Source organism: Bubalus kerabau, chromosome 16 (genome assembly GCF_029407905.1).
Source record: "Bubalus kerabau isolate K-KA32 ecotype Philippines breed swamp buffalo chromosome 16, PCC_UOA_SB_1v2, whole genome shotgun sequence".
In the NCBI taxonomy this organism is placed as follows: domain Eukaryota; kingdom Metazoa; phylum Chordata; class Mammalia; order Artiodactyla; family Bovidae; genus Bubalus; species Bubalus kerabau.
This window is the reverse complement of record NC_073639.1, coordinates 55,733,352-55,759,909: the sequence shown is the minus strand read 5'-3', so window position 1 is coordinate 55,759,909 and position 26,558 is coordinate 55,733,352. Positions and strand designations below refer to the sequence as shown.

General features: G+C 44.3%; 2 protein-coding genes across 2 annotated transcripts in view; both read left to right on the top strand.

Moving 5' to 3' along the window:
- The window catches only part of LOC129630309 (uncharacterized), a 213,439-nt gene that overhangs the window by 92,162 nt on the left and 94,719 nt on the right, over positions 1 to 26,558 (top strand). The window contains exon 5 of the mRNA XM_055550818.1: positions 21,292 to 21,541. The gene's annotated coding sequence lies outside the window, so the exon portion shown is untranslated. Of the gene's footprint in view, positions 1 to 21,291 lie in introns of the transcript that reaches the window.
- Positions 24,027 to 24,488, top strand: LOC129630311 (deoxycytidylate deaminase-like). Its single transcript, XM_055550820.1, has one exon. The coding sequence runs from the start codon at positions 24,065 to 24,067 to the stop codon at positions 24,401 to 24,403; it is 339 nt and encodes a 112-aa protein (XP_055406795.1). The 5' UTR covers positions 24,027 to 24,064; the 3' UTR covers positions 24,404 to 24,488.

Genomic DNA, 26,558 nt, shown 5'->3' with positions numbered 1-26,558 from the left:
AAGGACTCTCCCCCAGGAAAGCCATCCAAGACACGGCTCCCAATCTCTTACTTTGGAGCTGGGAGCTCCCACCCCCATTAGCCTCAACTCTGCTCAAACCTCCAATGACACAGGCAGCTTGGACAATCCCCATAAAGCAGCCTGGGCATCAATATCCAGGCAAGCAGGTGGGTCACAGCTTTTGCATTTTGCACGGAAAGTATCTGAAAGGTACATTTCACCTTATTCTCTGGTGGCCTCCGTGAGGCAGAAGGTTGTTATAGGCAAGGGCAGGAATCTGTCACCCAGTGCTGTGACGGGTGGCAGGGAGCACATACATAAGACACAGGAGAGCAGAAAACACTCACTACATTCATCTCCTTTGTGCCCAGAGCTCCCTCAGGAACTGGGTCGCACAAGAAAGCTGGCTCTGCTTCTACCCTCTCAAACTCCTGAATGTCTCTGCTAAAGATCAATTGCTTAGTTATCTCATAATTATAAAGCTAATGTGTGCTCACTGCAGGAAATGCAAAGGGGGTAATGGAAGGGAAGGATGATAAAAACCATCAGTCGACATCATCTGTCTCGTATCATCTCTCCCCTTGGACATGACCATCATTTAAATTTTTTTTTTAAATGGAAGTGAAATTCACATGATGTAAAATTAACCTTTTTTTTTTTTTTTTTTTAAATTAACCATTTTAACGTGAGCAATTCAGGGACCTCCCTGGTGGCCCCATGGCTAAGATTCTGAGTTTCCAATGCAGGGGGCCCAGGTTCAATCCCTGGTCAGGGAACTAGATCTCGAATGCCCCAACGTAGATTGAAGAATCTGCATACCACAACCAAGACCAGGTGCGGACAAACAAATAAATAAATAGTGAGTAATTTCAGTGGCATTTACTACATCCATAATGTTTTGCGACCAACACCTCTGCTGCTGCTGCTGCTAAGTCACTGCCCCAGAGAGGGCAGCCCACCAGGCTCCGCCGTCCCTGGGATTCTCCAGGCAAGAACACTGGAGTGGGTTGCCATTTCCTTCTCCAGAGCATGAAAGTGAAAAGTGAAAGTGAAGTCGCTCAGTCGTGTCCGACCCTCAGCGACCCCATGGACTGCAGCCTTCCAGGCTCCTCCGTCCATGGGATTGTCCAGGCAAGAGTACTGGAGATCACCCCATGTATCATAGCCCACCAGGTTCCTTTGTCCATGGAATTTTCCAGGCAAGAATACTGGAATGGTTGCCATTTCCTTCTCCAGGGGATCTTCTTGATCCAGGGGTCAGACCTGCTTCTCCTGCATCGGCAGGAGAATATTTTACCACTGAGCCACCTGGGAAGCCTCTAGGGGGTTACAGAATATTAACCTGTAACTGTGGGCTTCCCAGGGACACTAGTGGTAAAGAACCCACCTGCTAATGCAGGAGATGTAGGAGACACAGGTTCAGTCCCTGAGTCGGGAAGATCTTCTGTAATCCTCAAGAACCAAGGAGCCGGGTGGGCTACTGTCCATAGGGTTGCAGAGTCAGACACGGCTGAAGTGACTTTGCATGTACGCACAACCTGTATATTGCCTTGACTGAATTTCGGGCATATAGTATACTCCAATAAAAATTAATTTTAAAATGTATACATTAATACACATTTACATTAATTTTTTTAAAAAATGTATGTTACAAATATAACCACCTGTGTAACCTCTATCACAGTCAAGCTCTAGGCTCTTTCCAGCACTCCAGAAAGGTCCTTTGAACACTTTTTCAGTTAGCCTCCCCTTTGTCCAATCCAAACAACCACTCTTCTGATTCCCACATCTTTTATTATCTGTTCTGAAGTTGCAGTAAATGGAATTGCCCAGTGTATTTTCTTCTTTGTTTATCCATCTTTCACTCTGCACTGTCTTTTTTGAGATTTGTCTGTGCTGCTTCATGAATCAGCAAAGTTTTTCTTTGTTGTTGCTGAGGAAGTACAATTCAATGGTATGAATAAAAAATAGCAGCATGAATATAAAATTCTATGAGTAGATAATTTATTCATTTGTTCTCCTATTAATGGATGTCTTACTGAGTTCTATTACAAACTATCTCCGACCTCACAAGCAATTGTGAAATAAGTGCAATCTAGAAAAATGGTAGAGATCAACTTACATGCAAAGCAGAAACAGAGTCACAGATGCAGAGAATATAACCTCACAAGCCATTTTCAATGTCTGCCTCATGTCACTGGTTGGTCCTAACAGTTTGCATGTGTGGGTGCTCAGTTGCTTCAGTCATGCCCAACTCTTTGTGACCCCATGGACTGTAGCCCACCAGGCTCCTCTGTTCATGGGATTCTCCAGGCAAGAATACTGGTGTGGGTTGCCATGCCCTCCTCCAGGGGATATTTCAGACCCAGGTATCAAACCTGCATCTCCTGCATCTTCTGCATTGCAGGTGGGTTCTTTTCCACTGAGCCACCAGGGAAGCCCTGTTTTATTATTTGTGGGCATTCATGTTCTTCTGTTGGAATGAACATCCTTAAACACAAAGTTCTGTCCAGGATAGGTGCTTGCCACATTGAAGTTGAGAACATTTTAAAGCCTTTGACACTTCTGTCTCAGCACCCTATATCTGTATATAAAGAACCTACGTACTGGGTGGTCACATGACTCAGTTCTGGCTAATGAGCTCCAAGTGGAAATCCAATGGAGACTTCTGAGATTGTGTTGCTTTTCCTATTAAGTACCACTCCTCTTCCTCGTTATTCTTTTCACCTTGCTTCCACCAGGGACTTGAGGCTGGAGGTGAGCAACCACTTTGAGGCCTTGAAGGGATGTTCCCCAGTAAAGATAAGGAAGCAGAAGAACATTCTATCTGAGAGGCTGGGCATCTTCCACTGGCTTCAGAGGCTGAATCTGGGACCAATAAATGGAAACTTCAATAAAGAAGGTATCATTTGTAGAAAGAAGTTATTCCAATTAGGAAGTCAGTGAGCTCCTTCCTTATCAACAGAGATATTTCCGCAGGAATGGAACACCCATTTGGGGGATGGGGGAAGGGGCTTGTTGTTGTTTAGTCACTAACTCACGTCCGACTCTTTGCAACCCCATGGACCACCAGGCTCCTCTGTCCATGGGATTTTCCAGGCAAGAATACTGGGGTAGGTTGCCATTTCCTTCTCCAGGGGATCTTCCCAACCCAGGGATCAAACCCGGGTCTCCTGTGTTGGCAGGAAGATTCTTTACCAGGAAAAGGGGTACAAGCAGAAAATAGTGTGACCTCTGATGCTCCTCTTACTCTGAATTTGATGACCCAATTCTAATGGGTACATTTTCTGCCTTTGAGTCTGTCAAAGCAAAGTGGCCATAGAATGCCTCCCTTCCCTCCTCATCTTAAAAAGGACATTAGAATTCATCTTATTTCTTATAAGACTTCAGAAAGTTGATGTATCCTTTAAAATTAAGCCCAGATCCCTCTACGTCCCCCAAGTACACACTCATCAATCTCTCTTCTGTGAGGTTTTATTAGAAGGTCTTTTGTGTGTATTAAAAATGCAAAATATCTACCCAATGCCAAATTCCAGAAATGCACAAACATGAAAAGGTTTAGTTTGTAAAGGTTTCTTATGACAGCTGCCACAGTGGTCGTTAATATGTAAATTCCGTTGGCTGAGAAGGTTGACTTTCGGTCATAAATCGCCTCTTTCCTCCTGATAATCCTGTCTGACAGCTACAGCTGTCTAGACAATGGAAAAATTAACACCATGAAACAGAATAGTTTAGAAACCTTTGGAGCCAAATACTTAAAAACAAATTTTAAATCCAGGGTAAGAAATATGAGACCAATTAGTTAATTATTCAAGGAATCCCTCCAGAGTACCAACTTTGACTAGTAAGACCTTATGCTTGAGAAGCATTTTAATACTTTGACAAAGTACTTTTCCATACGTTATCCTCTTTGATCCCTTGGAATGTGTGACTTTATTTCTGAGACCTTCCTCCATGGTTGTAAAGACCACCAAAATGTGACACCCCAGCTCTCTAGCATCACCATCACCTTCTCTTCTGTAACAAATTAGCTCTTTGGGAGAAAAATGCAACCTCAGCTCATTCAGATATGTCAATATGGGACCTACTTGAGAGAAAAGAAAATTATGTGTAACTATTTTTTTTCTCCTTAACTCTTAAAATCCTTCTTTGGTTTTCCATTGCTTTGAGATCAAAGCTCTCCCAGTTTTAACATGATTACCAAGACCTGCATGATTTGGCCACTGTCAACTTCTTCCCAATCTCATTTCTTGCTAATTTCCCTTGATCCATTTTCCCTCTGTCCAAACTGGCCTTTTTAAACTTCTTCCAATGACGCCTCCTCTTCGACCTGTCCCCACCGTCTTTTTGTACATCCCTTCACCTGGTAAACACCTCCTTATTAATAAAGGCACTTCCTCAGGGAAAGACCCTTCTCTCTTCTTCCCATACCATAGTAGATCAAGTTCTTCCAGATTAGAGGTAAATAAACCGCAGCTTTTGGGCCAAACCTGGCCCTTCATCTGCTTTTGTAAATAAAGTTTTGTGTGCACACCACCACGTTCATTGGTTTATGTATTGTCCATGTATTGTCTCTGTATGGTTTCTTTTCCCTTTAACAAAAAAATGTTCCCCAGAGTTACTGAAGTATGACTGACAAAACTGTATATATTTGGGTTGTATATATTAGCAAAACAGTATAATGTTTTGCTATCTGTAGGCACTGTGAAATGAGCACCACAATCAAGCTAAAGAATCTATCCATCCTGAAATAGTTACTCTTTGTATATGTGTGGTGAGAACACTCGAGATCTACTCTCTTAGCAAATTTCAAGTATACAGTATGTTGTTATTAACTATAGTCACTATGCTGTGCATTCGAGCTCCAGAACCACTCTCTGACCAGCATCTTCACTTGCTCCTAACCCCCTGGTCCCTGGCAAGCATCATTCTACTCTCTGTTACTGTGACTTCGACTATTGTTTTAGATCCCTCATATACTTGGGTTCATGCTGTCTTTGTCTCTCTGTGCCTGACTTATTTCACTTAGTATCATGTCCTCCAGGTCCATCTCTGCTGTTGCATATGGTAGGATTTCCTTCTTTTGGAAGACTGAGTAATATTCCATTGTTTTATGTATGTATGTGTATATATATATATATATATATATATATACTGCTAAGTCGCTTCAGTAGTGTCCAACTCTGTGCGACCCCATAAACGGCAGCCCACCAGGCTCCCCTGTCCCTGGGATTCTCCAGGCAAGAACACTGGAGTGGGTTGCCATTTCCTTTTCCAATGCATCAAAGTGAAAAGTGAAAGTGAAGTTGCTCAGTTGTGTCCGACTCTTAGTGACCCCATGGACAGCAGCCCACCAGGCTCATCCATCCATGGGATTTTCCAGGCAAGAGTACTGGAGTGGGGTGCCATTGCCTTCTCCGATATATATATATATATATATATATATATATATATATATACACACACACACGCACACACACGCATACACACACACACACATATATATATATATATATTTGTTTTCATTGATGCACACTTAGGCTGTTTCCATGTCTTGGCTCCTGTGAATAATGTTTGTGGCTGTTTTCTTGATACCATGGCAGAGTTGAGTAGTCGCAACAGAAACCGTGTGGCCTACACAGCCTACAGGACTTACTATCTGGCCCTTTATGCAGACGTTTGCAGACCCAGACCCATGCTTTAGAGCATTGATCTCAGTTTGCAATGATATACTTGTTATTAAGATCATGTGGCAAATAGACTCAAGGGATTAGATCTAATAGAGTGCGTGAAGAACTACAGACAGAGGTTCATGACATTGTACAGGAGGCAGTGGTCAAGACCACCCCCAAGAAAAAGAAATGCAAAAAGGCAAAATGGTTGTCTGAGGAGGCCTTACAAATAGCTGAGAAAAGCAGAGAAGCAAAAGGCAAAGGAGAAAAGGAAAGATATACCCATTTGAATGCAGCATTCCAAAGAATAGCAAGGAGAGATAAGAAAGACTTCCTCAGTAATCAATGCAAAGAAATAGAGGAAAACAACAGAATGGGAAAGACTAGAGATCTCTTCAAGAAAATTCGAGATACCAAAGGAACATTTCACGCAAAGATGGGCACAATAAAGGACAGAAATGGTATGGACCTAACAGAAGCAGAAGATATTAAGAAGAGGTGACAAGAATACACAGAAGAACTATACAAAAAAGATTTTCATGACTTAGATAATCATGATGGTGAGATCACCCACCTAGAGTCAGACCATCCTGGAATGTAAAGTCTGGTGGGCCTTAGGAAACATCACTATGAACAAAGCTAGTGGAGGTGATGGAATTCCAGTTGAGCTCTTTCAAATCCTAAAAGATGATGCTGTGAAAGCGCTGCATTCAATATGCCAGGAAATTTGGCAGTGGCCACAGGACTGGAAAAGGTCAGTTTTCATTCCAATCCCAAAGAATCCCAAAGAAAGGCAATGCCAAAGAATGTTCAAACTACTGCACAATTGCACTCATCTCACATACTAGCAAAGTAATGCTCAAAATTCTCCAAGCCAGGCTTCAACAGTATGTGAACCAAGAACATCCAGATGTTCAAGCTGGTTTTAGAAAAGGCAGAGGAACCAGAGATCAAATTGCCAACATCTACTGGATCATCAAAAAGCAAGAGAGTTCCAGAAAAACATCTACTTCTGCTTTATTGACTACACCAAAGCCTTTGACTGTGTGGATCACAATAAATTGTGGAAAATTCCTCAAGAGATGGGAATACCAGACCAGCTGGCCTGCCCCCTGAGAAATCTGTATGCAGGTCAAGAAGCAACGGTTAGAACTGGACATGGAACAACAGACTGGTTCCAAATCAGGAAAGGAGTACATCGAGGCTGTATATTGTCACCCTGCTTATTTAACTTATATGCAGAGCACATCATGCAAAATGCTGGGCTGGATGAAGCACAAGCTGGAGTCAAGTTTGCCGGGAGAAATATCAATAACCTCAGATACTCAGATGACACCACCCTTAGGGCAGAAAGCGAAGAAGAACTAAAGAGCCTCTTGATGAAAGTGAAAGAGGAGAGTGAAAAAGTTGGCTTAAAGCTCAACATTCAGAAAACGAAGATCATGGCATCTGGTTCCATCACTTCATGGCAAATAGATGGGGAAACAACGGAAACAGTGAGAGAGTTTATTTTTCTGGGCTCCAAAATCACTGCAGATGGTGACTGCAGCCATGAAATTGAAAGACACTTGCTCCTTGGAAGAAAAGTCATAACCAATCTAGACAGCATATTAAAAAGCAGAGACATTACTTTGCCAACAAAGGTCTATCTAGTCAAAGCTATGGTTTTTCCAATAATCATGCATGGATGTGAGAGTTGGACTATAAAGAAAGCTGAGCACTGAAGAATTGATGCTTTTGAACTGTGGTGTTAGAGAAGACTCTTAAGAGTCCCTTGGACTGCAAGGAGATCCAACCAGTCCATCCTAAAGGAAATCAGTCCTGAAAATTCATTGAAAGGACTGATGCTGAAGCTGGAACTCCAATATTTGACCACCTGATGCGAAGAGCCAAGTCATTGGAAAAGACCCTGATGCTGGGAAAGATTGAAGGTGGGAGGAGAAGGGGATGACAGAGGATGAGATGGTTGGATGGCATCATCGATTCAATGGACATGAGTCTGAGCAGGCTCTGGGAGTTGATGAAGGACAGGGAAGCCTGGTGTGCTGTAGTCCATAGGGTCACAAAGAGTCAGACACGACTGAGAGACTGAACTGAACTGAAGATTATGTGATTATCTCTTACTTCTTCTAGACTTTGGCCTAGAATTGGACAATTACTCAATCAAATATTGTTGAATGAAAGGAAAAAAAAATAACTGGAGAAAAATAGAGGAATTTAAAAAGGAGAATGAAAGTAAGAGAGAAAGAAAAAAAGGAACAATAGTTGGGCATATTATGAACATCTGTGATGCTACAGATCCGTTCTTTCAAGTAGTCATGCTCTGTCTTCAGAAATTCTCATTCAATGGTTCTGGCTCTTTAAAAAAAACTATTTATTTGGCCACATAGGATCTTAGTTGTGACACGTGGCATCTTCGCTGTGGTATGTGGGATTGTCTGTTGGGGCACGCAGGCTCTAGAGTGCAGGCTCAGTAGTTATGGCACTCGGGACTAGTTGCCCCACAGCATGTGAGATCTTAGTTCCCAGCCAGGGATTGAACCCAAGCCTTTTGCAGTGAAAGTTGTGTTCCTAACCACTGGACTGCCAGGGTACGCCCCAAATGGTTCTTTTAAGTGCCTTTGTTTTGGACCTGCTTACTATGCAGCAGTAACTCACTGGAAAACACCATGACTGAGCTAAGTGACAAAAAAGGTATCTCATGAAGGTTGGCTATTTATGGAAAGTCATTGAAATGGCCTCTCTGCTTATCATGCATTTCTGCTTTGGCAGGGCAAACACTTTTATGCTCATTTTTCCAGATGAGGAAATTCAGTTCAGTTCAGTTCAGTTCAGTTCAGTTGCTCAGTCGTATCCGACTATTTGCGACCCCATGGACTGCAGCTCGCCAGGCTTCCCTGTCCATCACCGACTCCTGGAGCCTAGTCAAACTCATGTCCATTGAGTCGTGATGCCATCCAACCATCTCATCCTCTGTCGTCCTCTTCTCCTCCTGCCTGAGGAAATTAACACAGGTTAAATTACTTCAATGAATGTGTCGGGGACCTAACATGTGCATTATTTTTTCACCGTACAAATTACAGAGCTACTTTGTTTTATACCTGGCGGCGACACATGCGAATCTTTTCTAATATAAGTCTTAAAATAGTGGGATGATAAGAATCTTTTTAAATCTCTCTCTGTTTCCAGGTCGGGGAAGCTGTGACTTTCTAACATTTAAGTAGGACATGGAGAGTGTTTTAAAGTAAGTTTCCAAAGGGACAGGACTGTATTCCTGGTGGTGGCTGCCAGGGAACATGCGTTGTGGAGAAGGATGACTTTGACAAATATATGGAACAGTATGAAGGGGCCAAGTTTCTGTTCCAGAAAATAGCAATTGTTGGCAGTATAGGTTTAGATTCTACCTTGACTTTCCCTGTCTCCACCTCTTTCCCTCCCTCCAAAAAGATTCTTTTCCTATTTTATATTTTTAACAAGGAAATGAAAAGAATTGGCATGAAATGAATTATGTCTTTCCCAGCATACACTTGTCTTCTGCTTGACAGTGGCCAGGATTCATCCCAGGTGGAGCAGTGGTAAAGAATCCCCCTGCCAATGAAGGTGATGCAAGAGACTTGGGTTCGATCTCTGGGTTAGGAAGATCTCCTGGAGTAGGAAATAGCAGCCCACTCCAGTATGCTTGCCTGGAGAATTCCACAGATGGAGGAACCTGGTGGGCTGCAGTCCATGGAGCTGCAAAGAGTTGGACAGAACTGAGCGACTAAGCACAGGACTCATCACAGCCATGCTTCCTTGTGGAGATGTCCTGTGTTGATGGGTGATGGGGGACCACGTGGGCCAGTGATTGGCAGTCTGTGAGTTTCCATGAGGGTCTGTGTTTGGAGGTTGATGGAGGGTTGTCTACGGTCTCAGGGTTTGAAGTGTGTGCTGATCTGAAGCAAATGTAATAACCCACCATGGGGCAGTCATATATCCTGTTCCTCCCCTAAAACACAGCATCCTTGACTTGAGTCCGAGGAACAACTAACTGGGGGACAAATGTGTATATAGACACTGGTACCCTGGACATCTCAATAAGAATTGATACCCTGTAAGTCCATAAATAGCGACAGAGGTCTAGAAACAATGGTTGTTTTTTAAACTTTTTTTTTTGGCTGTGCGGCATGTGGAATCTTAGTTCCCTGACCAGGGTTTGAACCTGCACCATCCTGCATTGGAAGCATGGCATCTTAACCCCTGGACTGCCAGGGAAGTCCACAACAGTTAGTTTTTTACAGTCAAAGTATCTGATGGAAGACCTTCAAAGGGTAGAGGTATCGTAAATTCCCAACAGAAGGATAATTTTGCAACAATAGTTTGGAGCCCGAAGGGGGAAAGGTCTGGAGCTAAATGCACAGGGAGTTGGCAGAAATACAGGCATAAAAATTCAACCTGCAAAGGCCACAGGAGTTTTCCAACCGAAGAGTGATTCTGAGCTGAAGTGAATGAACCAGAACTGAAAGTCTCAATTTCCTTCCTGCGTTGTAGGAAAATTGGGACTCTCAGTCCTCTCTGGGTTCCAGTGGAAATAATTGTCTGCTCACTTTCAAATGGTGAATCCAAGAGTGGGACCATTTCATGCCCGAGGCTTTCTCTTGTGTCTCCTCCCATATCTTCTCATCACAGCCTTTTTCCAAGCCAAGCATCACCCAGCCACCCCTGCCCCCACCACTCCATGGTCACAGGGCAATTTTAAGTTCCGTGAAAGTGACTTTGGTATTTGGTTTAGAAAAAAAAAATGGCTTATTTAACTCAATTTGAGCCTCCCCCAGGACAGCCCATGAAAAAATGCCAGAGGAAGGTGGGTCTCTGCCTTGATACCCAAGCAACGCAGCCTTGCCCCCTCAGATATAACAGTGCGCCAGACCCATGGGACTTGAGATTTGGGGTCTGCTTCCAGTCTGCTGTTAAAAATGTCTTATCCTGGGGCTTCCCTGGTGGCTTACTAGTAAAGAATCTGCCTGCCAATGCAGGGGACCCGGGTTCGAGTCCTGATCCGGGAAGATCCTACATGCGGCAGGACAACTAAACCCATGTGCCACAGCTACTGAGCCCATGTGCCTAGAGCCTGTGCTCCGCAACAAGAGAAGCCACTGCAGTGAGGAGCTCGTGCCCTGCAATGAAGAGTAGCCTCGCTCACCTGCACTAGAGAAAGCTCGAGCACAGCAATGAAGACTCAGCACAGCCATAAATTAACTAATTAAAAACACAAGTGATTCCTTTTAAAATATTGCCTTGTTCCCTCATCTGACAGATGTGCCAGTAGATGAGGTTAACAGAGAAGTAAGCTCCGTGTTCCTGGGAAGAATAGAACTTTACAAACCGCAGACACCACGATTAGTTGCATTAAGGTGGGAGCCATGCATGGCAGGCGTCCCTCAGACCCCCATCCCCTCCTCCTGAAACCTCAGTTCATGTCAGTGCAAAGCGGCAGAGGGCTCCTTGCCAGCCTCTGAGTGGGGTCAGAGGTGCCCCGAGAAACAGATCTCTGAAAATAGAATCAGATAGAGGAGATTCAAGTGCTTCTCTGGGACAATTAAGGAAGTCCTGGAAAAATCAATTTGTCCCCATGCTTTTGAAGCTGGCTGTGACAGAGGAAACTGAAATTCTGTTCTTCCAAATGGTAGGAAACCTCTGTGCTCTGGGTGTCTAGTCCTGAAAGAGGCTGTATCTGGGGGAAGTACAGGGGAGGGGGCCTGCCTCTACTCAGGGAACAAATAATAGGGCTCCCAGAGGGCGTGTTTTGGGGATGCTTGGGGGCCAAGGGTTGACATATATACTTTAGGGCTGTGGGCTTTTTTTTTTTTTTTCTTTTTAAAGTCTTTTATTGAATTTGTTACAATATTGCTTCTGTGGTTTTTTGGCCACAAGGCATATGGTATCTTAGCTCCCAGACCAGGGATGGAACCCTTATTCCCTGCATTGGAAGGTGAAGTCTTAACCGCTGGAGCACCAGGGAAGTCCCAGGGCTCTGGTTTTTAAATGATGTTCTATGATGGTCCTAAGGGGGAGGATGGGGGTGCCCAGGGGCCAGTAATGCCCTTGAACTTGGATGTGGGCTGTAGGGGGACTGCCCTGGGTCTGGGACTTAGGGAGCTGACTCTGTCCAGGCTCTCCCCTCAGAGGACACGAGTCCAAGGGTGGATGTGAGAGGAAGCCTCTCCCCTGCCCCACCCTCATCCCAGCCCTGGCTCCAGACAACTCCTGATACCCGGGACCCCAGATTTCATGGTACCCGGGATCCCAGAATCCCTGCCCAAATATCCTGGGCCTGGGATAGACCACCTTGCTGGTGTGTGGGTCTCCAGATGTGAGGGGTGGCCCACAAGCAGTTTCCAGGGGATGTGAGTGGGGCTGGGTGTGCGGAAGGCTCTTTGTGGTGCAGAATATATGATGTATACCTGCCATCCAGTACAGGTACATGCTGTGTGTGTGTGTGTATGTGTGTGTGTGTGTGTGTATGTATGTGGATATGTGTGGGTGGGTATGTAGTTGAGAGTATATCCTGCTATTTCCACTTCCCTCTGTTAAACATTTTTTTGAAACTTTCTGTATTTTTTGGAGTATACTTGATTAATCATATTGTGTTAGTTTCATGTGTACAGCAAAGGGATTCAGTTTCCATTAAAATTTATTTAAACCAGAAGTTGGGTTTTTCTAATGCCCTGTTGGCATCTTTGGAGGTCATTCTATGCATCTCAGTGATTTAAAACTGAGCAGGTGTTAGAATTAGAGTTGGTTCTACAAACATGACCAGGGGTAGAAACACCGGAAAACACTTGGAGAGACGCTGGGCATCACCCAGAGGCAGCGTGCTGTGGTCGCCGCAGTGATTCCCTTGCTCATGAAGGAGGACTCTTTTTTTTTTTTTTTTTGAAGGTTCTTTAACTTTCCATAGGGGCATCCCAGGAATTCAAGTGTGGAATGCTGTATACGCACCTTTTCTGCTCCTCCCATGGGCATTCTAAGATGGGGTTGAGGGGTTTGTGTGGGTTAAGCAAGTGCTGCCTCAGCTTTTGTGCCCCACTTTCTCTGTGCCACTGTGGGGTTCAGGGGGTCACCCCGTCTTTAGGCTCCAGAGAGAAGTGACTCCTACAAAGGAAGACTGAGTAGTTTGTGGAATAAGGGGTGTGTTGGGGGAGAGACTTGTGTGTATGTATTTATATTTATGTGTGTGTATGTATGTGTGTATCTGTCTATGTCTATGTGTGCATGAGTATGTGAGTATATATGTGTGTGTGCATGCACATGTGTAGTATCATGAGATTTGTGATCTCTCATCACAGTCTCTAAAATCACAGATCGGACCATTCTGGAGGTGGCATTTTATTTCATTTTAATGTAATTTTTATTTAGTTTTTAAAAATTTAGACCCAGGGCAGCCAAAAATAAATAAATAATTTACAACTTTATGGTTTTTTAGTTTTTGCTTTAGAATATATTATTTTATTCAATCTTTATAACAAGTGTGTGGATAAAATAGTATATTGCTTTATGGTTTTTTTTTTTTTAAATATTGATTTGGCTGCACTGGGTCTTAGGTCCGGCACACAGAATCTTCACTCTTCATTCAGCATGCAGGATCTTTAGCTGTGGCTTGTAAACTCTTAGGTGCAGCATGTGGGATCTAGTTCCCTGACCAGGGATAGAACCTGGGTTACATTGGGAGCATGGAGTCTTAGCCACTGGACCACCAGGGAAGTTCCTTTTAAAAAAACATTTGTGGAGGTGGCATTTGAAAGATCACCTTATCCACTTCCTCTTTTAGGAACTAAGTACCAGAGTGAGGAAGTGACTGTCCAAAGTCACCCCTGAATCAGAGCCCAGAGCCCTTTAGTTCAGTTCAGTTCAGTTGCTCAGTCATGTCCGACTCTTTGCGACCCCATGAATCGCAGCACGCCAGGCCTCCCTGTCCATCACCAACTCCTGGAGTTCACTCAGACTCACGCCCATCGAGTCAGTGATGCCATCCAGCCATCTCATCCTCTGTCGTCCCCTTCTCCTCCTGCCCCCAATCCCTCCCAGCATCAGAGTCTTTTCCAATGAGTCAACTCTTCGCATGAGGTGGCCAAAGTACTGGAGTTTCAGCTTTAGCATCATTCCTTCCAAAGAAATCCCAGGGCCGATCTCCTTCCCGCCCCAACCCTGAGAGAAGCCTCACGATCCTTCAGGCAACATCGATGGTTGAAGAGAGAAGCTGACATAGTACATCTCAGGAGTAATTTTTAACTTACTAGGGCTCTGCTTTGTTAATTTCCCAGACAAACTGGCTTCTGTCTGTTTCGGTTGCAAATGACAGAAACCCCAACTGGGTTAAGCACTAAAAATAATTTCTTGTCTCATCTCTCTGCAACTGCTGACTTTGAGCATAATTGGAAATAGGGGTCTAAACTATATAAGTAGGATGCTCTTTTTTCCCCCTCTCTTTTTCTTCCTAATTCTTGGCCCCATCTTTTCCTCATTGAGTCCATCCTTGAGCTTTTCCTGGTGCCCCTGGCACTTTCACCCCTGGCGGTCACAAGATGGCAGCACCAAATCTAGTGCTTCAGAAAAACAAAACAAAACAAAAAAACAGAGGAAGTTCCTTGGTCCCAGCATGCCCATCCACATCCCAGTGGCTTCTCATTGGCTCCTATTCAGTCACATGACCACCCCCTGAACCAATCACTGTGGCCTTGGGTCCCTGGATCCCTGCAGGAAACCCCATCTGTATCCTTTATTATTGGAGTTAGTCAGGGACTGACACCATAGAAGGAAATTAAGAGCCTTTCGAAAAGAAAATGCATGAAAGTTGGGCAGCAAAAGCATCAGCTCTCTGCTTGATCAAATCCTATTATGATAAAATAAGGATATTTAAAGGCTCTCAAATTTGCCTAAACCAGGGGGTAGCCCAGGCCTTTGTTCACTGATCTACCTGCATGAGCGATGACCTTGATTTCCTAGGTCCATAACATTGACCCCAGGTCTCCATGTTCTTTGAAATTTATAAAACCTTTTCACATCCAGGGTGGGGCCTGAGGGCAAAAAATAAAATTGCTTGTTTAATTAAATCAATTACTTAATATTCTAAAGCTTTATGATGATGTAAAGCACAAGTTTTATATACAGGGCACAAGAGGTTTTAATAGACTTGACTTGTGTTCCAAATTAAAACAATGTTAAATTCTTGAGTAACCCTAGCAGGGAGAAAGAAAGAAAAAAAAAGAAAGAAAGAAAGAAAAGAAAAACCCTCTTATTTCCAAATCACTACCAGTGGAATTTTAAAAATTATTTACACACTTAGCCATGAGTCCCTTTATACATGATGGGTTTGGCAGGAAGGTCTGAAGCAATAATTTAAAACAGAGGTTGGGAATGTATATAAGGAACTCCCCCTCTTTTCAAAAATAAATGTACCGTTAGATCCACAAAGAGGTGACTTTTCCTAAGAAAAGACCATAACTCAGAGCCGGGGGCCTGTGGGTGCTGTCTGAGTTAAGCTGACAACACAATGTGCTTACTTTCTGTGGATTCTAGAATGAAGGGAACGATGATTCCTTAGGTGCAGTGGAAAGAAAGACCGATCCCTTGTCACAGATTATTTCGTTTGATTTTAGTCCGGACTTACATGCTTTGATGGAATTCTGAATACATGGCGGTGTTTTGTGGTTTGTTTGCTTAACTGACCACTCATTATCTTTTGAACTTTTTGAGAAAATGGCTTAAGGTATGTGGAAGCTTTTTTTTTTAATATTTATTTTATTATTTATTTGGCTGCGTCAAGCCTTTGGCAAGTGGCATCTTCATTGCAAAGAGTCAGGCACGACTTAGAGACTGAACAACAACGTCTCTTTGTAGCAGTGCAGGCTCTGTGTTGCGGTGTACAGATTCTCTATCTGTGGCACTTGGGCTCTAGAGTGCACGGACTCAGTAGCTGCAGACCATGGGCTTAGTTGCCCTGAGGTATATGGGATCTTAGTTCCCCGACCAGGGATCAAACCTGAGTCCCCTGCTTTGGAAGGTGGATTCGTAACCACTGGACCACCAGGAAAGTTCCTCTACTGAACTTTATATTGAGTTTTGTTCTAAAATAACAAGAAGACTCCATCCTCTGCCCAAGGATGTAGACATCCCAAAGACAAACGACTGTGTCACGGATGAAGGGGCTAGGTCACCAGGTCCTTTCCAGTAAGGGAAGGGGTCAGTGTTGAATGGCTATTTGGTAATACAGAAATGGATTGGAAAGACTGCCAGCAGGGAAGGAAGAGATAGATAGTCTCAAAGCCCCTAAACTGTTCTTGTTGCCTCTCAGAGTGAGCGTCTGGAGGGGATGCTGCCCAGGGCCCCATCTATGTCTCTCAGTTGGCCATTGACTCGCTCACCTTCTAGCTGCCACTGCCTGAAACCTCTTCTCCGAAACCTGGTAGGTCGCTTTGCCCAGCCAGCAAGCTGGAAGTGCTGGGGGATCTCCACCCAGTCAGAAGCCCTCAATGTCTCTGGGCAACTGATGTATAAATCCTTAGTTCCTTCCCTCCTCAGGTAGCCTAACCCTTCTTTCAAAAAAAAAAAAAAAAAGAACTTTTCTATTTTAGAATAACTTCTTTAGACTTACAGAAAAGTTGCAAAATAGCACAGAGAGTTCTCATATACTCTTCACCCAGCTTCCCCTGATATTGAAATCTTACACATTTATTCAAAGATCAAAACTAGGAAATTGATGTTAATAGGATGCGATTAACTGAACAACAAACCTTACCCGATTTTCACAAGTTTTTCCACTAATGTCTTTTTACTGTTCCAAGATCCCTCCTGAGATCTCACAGTGCAGTGAGCTGGGGGGGTCTCTTTGGTTTCTTCTAACCTTGTGACAGTGTCTGTCTTTTCTGGTCTGGCCTGACCTTGACATTTTTGAAGAGTGCAGGTCAGTGATTTTTGAGAACGGCCCTCGGTTTGTGTTGTCTGATGTTTTCCCATGTTTAAAACAGAGATACATTCACGTTTAAGTGTATTTAAGATGTGTCTCAATTTAAATTTAGAGATTTAAAATGAGATACATTTAATTATTTATTTATTTATTTTATTGGCTGCGCTGTGTGGCTTGGGCGATCTCAGTGGTCAGACCAGGGATCAAACTGGTGCCCCCTGCAGTGGAAGCATGGAGTCCTCACCATTGGACTGACAGGGAATTCCCTAACATGAGATTCACTTTATTTTCATTTATTTATTTTTTAAAGAGTATTTATTTATGTGGCTGCTCTGGGTCTTAGTTACGGCCCACAGGATCTTTGGCTGTGGCATGCGAACTCTCAGCCGTGGTATGTATGATGTAGTTCCCTGACCAGGGATCGAACCCCAGTCCCCTGCATTGGCAGGTCAGTGTCTCAGCCAGTGGACCATCAGAGAAGTCCCGAGATACATTTTAAAATGAGATACGTTTTTGGCAAGAAAGCCAGAGGGACAGTGTTGAGTTGTTCTCTGTGGCATCATAGCCAAGGCAAATGTGGTCCATAAGTCTTCCTGCTAGTGATGTTAACCTTGATCCCTTGGTTAAAGTAGCAACTTTCTCCCTTGTAACATCACCGTTTTCCCTTTGTAATGAATAATGCTACTGGGGGAGACTCTTGGAGACCTGGCAAATATCCTGTTTCTCCTCAAACTTTGGCCCAATGATTGTAGCATCCACTGGTGGGTCTTGCCTGTGGCAGTCAGGATTTGGGGAAGAACTCTGTAATAGCACATTATTTTCCACAGTAAGTTGTAGGAATAGTCACACTGTGCTGTGCTGTGCTTAGTTGCTCAGTCATGTCAGACTCTTTGTCACCCCATGGACTGGAGTCTGCCAGGCTCCTCTGTCCATGGGATTTCCCAGGCAAGAATACTGGAGTGGGTTGCCATGCTCTACTCCAGGGGATCTTCCCAACCTAGGGATCGAACCCAGGTCTCCCGCATTGCAGGCAGATTCTTTACCATCTGAGCCACCAGAGAAGCCCAAGAATACTGGAATGGGTAGCCTATCCCTTCTCCAGGGGAACTTCGTGACCCAGGAATCTAACTGAAGTCTCCTGCATTGCAGGTGGGTTCTTTCCCAGCAGAGCTACTTGAGAAGCTGTCACACTAAGCTGGATAAATAAAAACCATGTCACATTACAGTGACCTGGCTCAGGTTTTGATGCAGATGAGTGATGAGGAAACTTTAAGTGTTCAGCCCTGTTTGGATTTCAGATCTGTGGGTAAAGGGTTGTGGATTTGTATCTTCTTTCCTGACATTAGAAGCGAGGCTGATCTGGGAAACTGGCAGTATGATTCCTGCTTTGCTGAAAAGTGTGCATCTGATCTTTGACCAGATCAAGCAGAATCTGGTACAAAATGTTGCTTCTCTGTTTCTTGGAAGCCAAGTTGTGCTTTTGGAGTGGGGAAGAGGAATACCTTTGTGGTAGGGGATGTGGGTGAGCTGGAGAGATACAGAACCAAAAGTTGAAAGTCATTGCGGGTTTGTCTTCCCTCCTCCCAGAGTCAGGCCAGATTCCCTGGAGCTGGTACAACCTCCCCTCCCCCAACCACCACCACCTTTATCATCCCTCTGGATTTAAGGCATCTAAGGTACCCTAGAATGGCCCTGTTTCCTTGGAGGGTGTCTCAGAAATGGAGAAGCGATTTGGCAAAGAAAGGGCTACTTCACTGCAAGGAAACACACACACCCACTGTCCATTTCTTTTCATTTAACCCCACAGTCCTCCAAAGGGTGTGCACTGGGGACTAAAATTCATTCGGCACCATTTAGAGGAGAACGGACTTGAAACATATAAATGGAACTTTGAAAACATAATGGAACACAGATCCTTCTCTTGCAGAAAAGACGTTTTAAATAAGAGGTCTTTCAGGTTCCCCCCTCCTGCCTCCATCTGATTTATAGGTTTGTGATTAACCATGACATTGACCAGTCAGATCCAAAGTGGACGCTGCTGGAGGTTCACTGGGGCCAGGCGGGCAATCTTGTCACAGAATCAGCAAGTCAGCGCTTGTATTCATCCCCTGCCTCAGCTGTAACAAATTGCTGTGACTTAGAGGCTTAAACCAACATGCATTTATTACCTTGCGGTTCTGGAAGTCCGAAGTCTGGAAATGGGTCTCACTGAGCTAAATGGGTCTCACCTGCTGAGGTGTCAGCAGGGTTGGCTCCAAAGTTGTAGGGGAGAATCTGTCTCTTGACTCTTCCTGCTTCTAGAGCCTGTCCTGTCCCTTGGCTCGTGACCCCTTCCTCCATCTTTAAAGCCAGCAATGGCCATTTGAGTCTTTTCTCATGCCATGTCCCTCTGGCCTTCTCTTCTTCCCTTTTCCATCTTTTAAGAACTCTTATGATTACAATGGCCCCAACTGGACAGTCCAAAATTATGTTGTTGTTGTAAGGTCAGTTGATTAGCCACCTTAATTCCACATGTAAACTTAATTCCTCTTTGCCCTGTAACCTAACAGATTGACAGGCTTGGGGAGTACTCCATGGACATCTTTGGGAGGCTGCTATTCTGCCTCCCCAAGGTGGAATGAACGAGTCACACGAGAGGACAGAAAGCCTCCGGCAAGGAGGTGAGAGACTACTATGTACCCAGGAAAATTCACCAGAATAATAGCTAACGTTTATTAAATGCTTACCATGAACTTGACCCATTTCAGACTTTATCTCATTTAATTCTGTGAAGTGGATACTATTATTCTACCCATGTTACAGAGGAGGAAAAGCAGAGGCTTATGAAATCAAATAAATTAGCTAATTCAATTTTAATAGTCACATGTGGTCCATCGACAGATGAATGGATAATGATGTGGTACATATATGCATGGGCTTCCCTGATAGCTCAGTTGGTAAAGAATCCGCCTGCAATGCAGGAGATCCCAGTTTGATTCATGTATTCCATATACATGATGGAATACTACTCAGTCATAAGAAAGAACAAAATAATGCCATTTGCTGCAACATGGATGAACCTAGAGGTTATCATGCTGAGTGAAGTAAATCAGACAGAGAAAGACAAATACCAGATGATATCATTCATATATGAAATCTAAAAAAGTGATACAAATGAACTTACTTAAAACAGAAATGTACTCACAGACATAGAAAACAAACTTATGGTTACCAAAGGGGAAAGGAGGGAGGGATAAATTAAGAGTTTGGGATTAACAGCTACATACTACTATGCATAAAATAGGTAAACCATAAGGACCTCTGGATAGCACAGGGAACTATCCCCAATATCGTCCAATAACCTATAATGGAAAAGAGTGTGAAAAAGAATATATATAAACTGTAAACCAACAATGTTGTTAGGTTGCTAAGTCCTGTCTGACTCTTTGAGGCTCCATGCACTGCAGCACACCAGGCTCCTCTGTCCTCCACTATCTCCTGGAGTTTGCTCAAATTCATGTCCACTGAGTTGGTGTTGCTATCTAACCATCTCATCCTCTGCCGACCCCTTCTTTTGCTTTCAATCTCTCCCAGCATCAGGGTCTTTTCCAGTGAGTCAGCTTTTTGCATCAGGTGGCCAAAGTATCGGAGCTTCAGCTTCAGCAACAGTCCTTCCAATGAATATTCAGGTTTGATTTCCTTTAGGATTGAGTGGTTTGATCTCCTTGCATTCCAAGGGACTCTCAAGAGTCTTCTCCAACACCACAGTTCAAAAGCTTCAATAAAAAAAAGTTACATATGGCTAGAGGCTACCGTAAAGAGCAGTGCAGCTGATAAATTAAAATTAATTAAATCAAAACTGAGCATAAATTAATTAAAGTGTGGGCTAGCCAATGTCTCAAGTGCTCCACACACAGCCCAACCTGGATGCAAACCATTTCCTCAGCTCCAGAAAGTTCTGCCAGGCAGCACTGCTGGAGAGAGTAAACATCTTTCCCAACATCAGACAATTAGATAGCAGGAGAGTCAGGGTTTGAACACACTGCCTTTGGTTCAAGAACATGAGCTTGGAACCACCGTGTTAGATGGATACTTGGCATCCACTTCTGTCATGGGGGATTGAAATGCCTCGTACGCTGGGTACAACTTTTTACATCTTTGTCCATCTGCATTGAGCCCCTTCTTATGAATACATGGTTTCTGGTTCAAATGCATTTTGGCATTTTCATTCAGCCTTTGAATACTTGCACCTGCTTGAGTTCACTGCAGAAAGCAAACGGGTCACCAAGGCTGTTCAGCACCCCCATTAGCTGCCTGGCACAAACTGGGCACTGCCATCTTTCCCTTGCCCTTTTTCTTTGTGTGTGTGTGTTCCAGTGCTGGATATTGTCAGATGTTTTTATTTTTATTTATTTTGCTGCATTGTCCAGCTTACAGGATCTTAGTTCCCGGACTAGGGATCAAACCCAGGCCCCAGGCAGACCACCAGGGAACTCTCCTCCCCTGCTCTTTCATTAGCCTTCCGAGGGTGGACGGAAGCCTTCCAAGGGGAAGGACGTAGAGAGCCGAGGAGGATCACATCCAAGGAAAGAACAAGTTTTTATCAAGCTCCTTGCCCTGTAGTGTTGGCTACGTCAGAGGTGGTGGTCTGCTGATCTCTGTGTGGACACTCATCCGGTTTTTCTCTGACTTTTTCAGTGGAAATTTGCCAAAGAAGATGACCTGTTTGACTGTAAGAATAGCAACAACTTGTACTCAGAGGACACCTGGAATGTACCATGGCTCTAAGTGTGCCCATGAATGAAACTGTCACGCCCTGAGGCAGAAGTTCCATCTCCAGTTTCCAGATGGAGACACTGAGCTTTTCAGCCCCTCCCTGGGGTCACAGCTAGGAGTGATGGTTTAGGATTCAAACCCAGACTGCTTAGCTTCAAGTTCTGGGCCCTTCACCCTGTGCAATTTTTCCCCGACATCTTTTTAAAAAATTAATCAATTAATTCATTTGTTATTATCATGTTTTGATTGTGCTAGATCTTCATTGTGGTGGCTTTTCTGGTTGCAGATCACAGGCGCTGTAACTCAGGCTTCAGTGGTTGTGGCACACGGGCTTAGTTGCTCCACGGCATGTGGACTCTTCCCAGACCAGGGATTGAACCCTTGTCCCCTGCATTGGTGGGTGGATTCCTATCCAGTGTACACCAGGGAAGTCTCCCACTGTGTCTTGAATGTCACCCAGAGGTCATTTTGTTTCATTTCTCAAGTGCATGGCACTTGTGGATGGAACTGGAGGACCAGTCTGCCTGGTGTTAGCGAGGGTGCTCCCCTCTACAGGTGAGCTGGGCTACAGAAGGCGTGGCTGGTGAGCCCAGGCCTGTCCGCTGTCTCAAGGTGCCCTCTACCCTTTCCTCCTGGGTCTCTGCTCTGGGCCCCTGGAGGTCTCTGGGCAGGAGCAGCCTTGCCTGTGCCAAGCTCCAGGTTCCAGGGAGTGGAAGTGATGTGTTTCCTGCATCAAGGAGGAAAACCAGAGGTGGAAGGAATGAGAGGAACTGTGTCCCACCTAGCCTTTCATGCTCCGAGCCTTGAACAAGCGGGGACCAGATAAAGGCAGACTTCATCAGGATGCTCTCACACTGGGCCACCCAACCCCAGGGCTCCCAAGGATGCAACCCAGATGACATGCATGTTATGGGTACCTCATGCTTCCTGGCTGGCTCAGTGGTAAAGAACCCATCTGCCAATGCAGGAGACGCGGATTCGATCCCTGGGTGGGGAAGATCCCCTGGAGGAGGAAATGGCAACCCACTCCAGTATTCTTGCCTGGAAAATCCCATGGACAGAGGAGCCTGGCAGGCTACAGTCCATGGGGTAGCAAAGAGTTGAGCACAGCTAAGTGACGGAGCGCGCGTGCACGCACGCACGCGCGCGCGCACACACACACACACACACACACATGCCGCTTTAGCCACTGGCTTCATTACCACCCCCTGTTATCCAGGCCTCTGGGATATTTCTCTTCACTCCAAGAAAGCTCCTTTTGTGCTGCTGTGAATTCCCAACCACAAGGGCCAGTGTACAGAACAAACAAATCAGCCTGAGGCAGACAGAACTTTCCAGAATTCCTGGCCTGGCCAGACCAGCTCCTTCCTGAGCAGTGCAGTGCATGCCACATTTCACAGTTTACAAAATGACTTTTTTTTTTTTTTTTTGGGTTTTCACAAGGAAATTTTTCCAAGAAAGTTTTGAAAAAGATAAATGATGCTCCCACAGGATTTCATGGAAAATGTTCACCCGACTTTCTGAATTGCCTCTGGGAGTCCAACTGGGGCTGGCATGTCCCTGTGGGCTGAAGGACAATTGTCCAGCCTCCAGGGGAAAGTTTCCGGCTGCCTGACAAGGACTGAAATGCTGTCCAGAAGGACAGAGAAAATATTTATTTTCAGCCTCGGGCGAAAATCTTAAATTCATAAATGTGTGAATTCCAGAGTCACAGAAGCAAAGTGTAAATTATTCAGGATTGTCTGTATTCTGCAGATAGATTGTGCAATGAGAGTGTTGAAACCAGAATGATAGGAATGAGAGAGATGCAGTTTATCTTATAAGAGTCATGCTTAAATAAATACTGGGGAACATTCAGGGCTATTTAAAATAAGACGTGGAGTTCTACCATGCGGCCACCTGACGCTGACTTCCCACTGCTGTTTCTACTTCCACTCTTGCCGTGTTTTGGCTCTGCTTCCATCTCTGGTATTTTCTTTCAGTTCATTTACTGTTCAAACAGCCCTTGATTTTCAGGTCACTTTCCGTATTTAACCTTAACCCTTTCTTCCCCCATCTGTTAATCCAGAAAGCGCTTCACTATTGCTCTTTTTTCCTACTTACACTGAGCTGAATTTTTTTTTAAATCTTAAAAGATGTCTTTAACCATTCAGAAATGTACAAAAATGACAAAGAATTAAGAGGAAAACAAACCCACAGGAATGGTTCAGGTCTCATATAATTCCTGCTCACATTAAAAAAGTCCTAAATTTTATAAACACTTGAAAGCGCAAACAGTACAAAGAAGTGCAACGTGGAAGATGAACATCTCCCCTCTTTCGTGCAGACCCTCCTTTCTTGGGCTGCTTGATTTAGCAAAATAAGGCACAGGATATCCAGTTCAATGTGAATTGCAGATAAACAGTATTTTTTTTTTAATTTATTTATTTGATAGTTGTGTCATGTGAACTCTGAGTCATGGCCTGTGGGATCTAGTTCATGATCAGGGACAGAACCCGTGCCCCCGTGCATTGGGAGCACAAAATCTTAGCCACAGGACCACCAGGGAAGTCCATAAACAACATTTTTTTTTTTTTTAGTATAAGTATATCCTGCATATTGCCTGGGACACACTTATGCTAAAAATTCTTTTGTTGGGGCGCGCGGCGGGACGGCGGCGGGACGGCGGGGACGGGTGCTGGCCTACAGACCCAGCATGAGCGAAGTTCCCTGCAGAAAACGTGATGACTATCTTGAATGGCCTGAGTATTTCATGGCGGTGGCCTTCTTATCAGCACAGAGGAGCAAAGATCCAAATTCCCAGGTCGGTGCCTGCATCGTGAATGCAGAAAACAAAATCGTGGGCATCGGATACAACGGGATGCCAAATGGGTGCAGTGATGACCTCTTGCCTTGGAGGAGGACAGCAGAGAACATCCTGGATACCAAGTACCCTTACGGCATTCTGGAAGCATCTGGGGTGAGAGCTACAGCAAACGGCTGCCGATGGCAGCAACACAGAAGGAATACGCATCTGTGCGTGTGGACAAATTAATAGAGAACAGGCTTTATACCTTCCTCTCCTTCCAGCGATTCAAATCTGCTCCAGTTCTGAGATGTATGAACCAGATGGAGATGGTACACACAGGCAGGAGGGGACAGTTGAAGAGTGTTTCATCCACAAACAAATGAGAAAAAGGTTGGCGGACAGCAATGAAGAAGTCCCCACATGGGCGTGCATGCTTGAGTCGCTCAGTCGTGTCCAGCTCTTTGTGACACCATGGACAGTAGCCTGCCAGGCTCCTCTGTCCATGGAATTCTCCAGGCATGAACACTGGAGTGGGTTGCCCTTTCCTCCTCCAGCCCATCTGTAAGTACAAGGAAATATATGAAGAGAGGAGACATGCTTAGTCAAGAGGTGATTCTAAGACCAAACAGAAAGAAAGGACTGGGGAGTCCTCTGTGAGTCAGTCCATCTGGTGGTGTTTATTGAAACATGGATGCTGGCCCGGCTTCAGGAAATCCCATGATAAATGGAGAATTTGGAGATTAGAACGTGCCCGTCTTCTCCCTGCTCTGACCATCTGATGCACAGGTCCTGGCCAGTTAGTGGAGGTGTAAATTTCATCTCTGTGCTTCTTTCAAATGATAGATGCCATAGTAACTTTAAAATATTGAATAAGATAACTGAGCATGAATTTTTAAATTCTGCAATTAAAAGACTTTGTTCAAAATGCCATTAATTTTGAGTTTAGGTGGGAAAGAGAAGCAGAATTCCTCTGAGTCCTTTTTCCTTCTGCAAGTGAATTATAACTTTTTAGAAAGTGAAATAAATACTAATGAGCCCTGTAAAAAAAAAAAAATTCTTTTGTTGATCTGAAATTCAGTTTTAACTTGGCACCCTATCTTGTGCCTGGCAGTCCTATCCCTTCCCTGCCTAGACCCTCTCCCCAGTGCACATCTGTGGGGTACATCCTAGCAGTAGGATTGAGGGTCAAAGGAATCTAGAATTGAGATGGGGTTGGAGAAATTTACTGGAGTAAATTGAGCACTGCAGTGAGCTTCATCCTGCTCATCTTCCTGGGAAACATTTTTTTCAAGTGATGGCAACAGCTGGATCCTTACAACAAAGGAAACCGTCAGCACACTGAAAAGACAACCTATGGAGTAGGAGAAAGTATTTGCAAATTATCTATCTGATAAAGGGTTAATATCTAAAATAGCTAAAGAACTCCTACAGCTCGATAGCAAAAAATCAAATAACCTGATTTAAAAATGGGTGAAGGTCTCAACTAGATATTTTTCCAAGGAATATATACAGATGGTCAATAGGTACATGAAAAGATTTTTGCTCAGCATCACTAATCATCAAGAAAAGACAAATTAAAACCATAATGAAGTACCACCTCACACCTGTTAGGATGTCTATCCACAAATGTTGGTGAGGATGTGGATAAAAGGGAACCTTTGTGCATGGCTTCCCTCATAGCTCAGTTGGTAAAGAATCTGCCTGCAATGAAGGAGACCCCAGTTTGATTCCTGGGTTGGGAAGATCCACTGGAGAAGGAAAAGGCTACCCACTCCAGTGTTCTTGGGCTTCCCTTGTGGCTCAGCTGGTAAAGAATCTGCCTGCAATGCGGAAGACCTGGGTTTGATCCCTGGATTTGGAAGATCCCCTGGAGAAGGGAAAGGCTACCCACTCCAGTATTCTGGCCTGGAGAATTCCATGGACTGTATAGTCCATGGAGTTGCGAAGAGTCAGACAGGACTGAGCGACTCTCACGTTCACTTAGTGCATTGTAGGTGGGAATGTAAATTGGTGCAGCCACTATGGAAAACAGTGTGGAGGTTCCTCAAAATATTTAAAATAGAACTACCATACGATCCAGCAATCCCACTTCTGAGTATTAGCCAAAGGAGTTGAAATCAGTATCTCAAAGCTGCAGCATTATTCTTACTATATGCTCATGGCAGCATTATCCACAGTAGCCAAGACATGGAAGCAACCTAAATATCCACTGACGAAAGAATGAATAAAGAAACTGTGGCTTGTAATTCAATGAAATGGTATTCAGCCATGAAAAAGGAGGAAATCCTGCCATTTGTGACAATGTGGATGAACTTGGAGGCTGTTACCCTAAATGAAACAAGCCAGGTATAGTAGGGCAAACACTGCATGATACCACTTATATGATGAATCTAAAAGAATT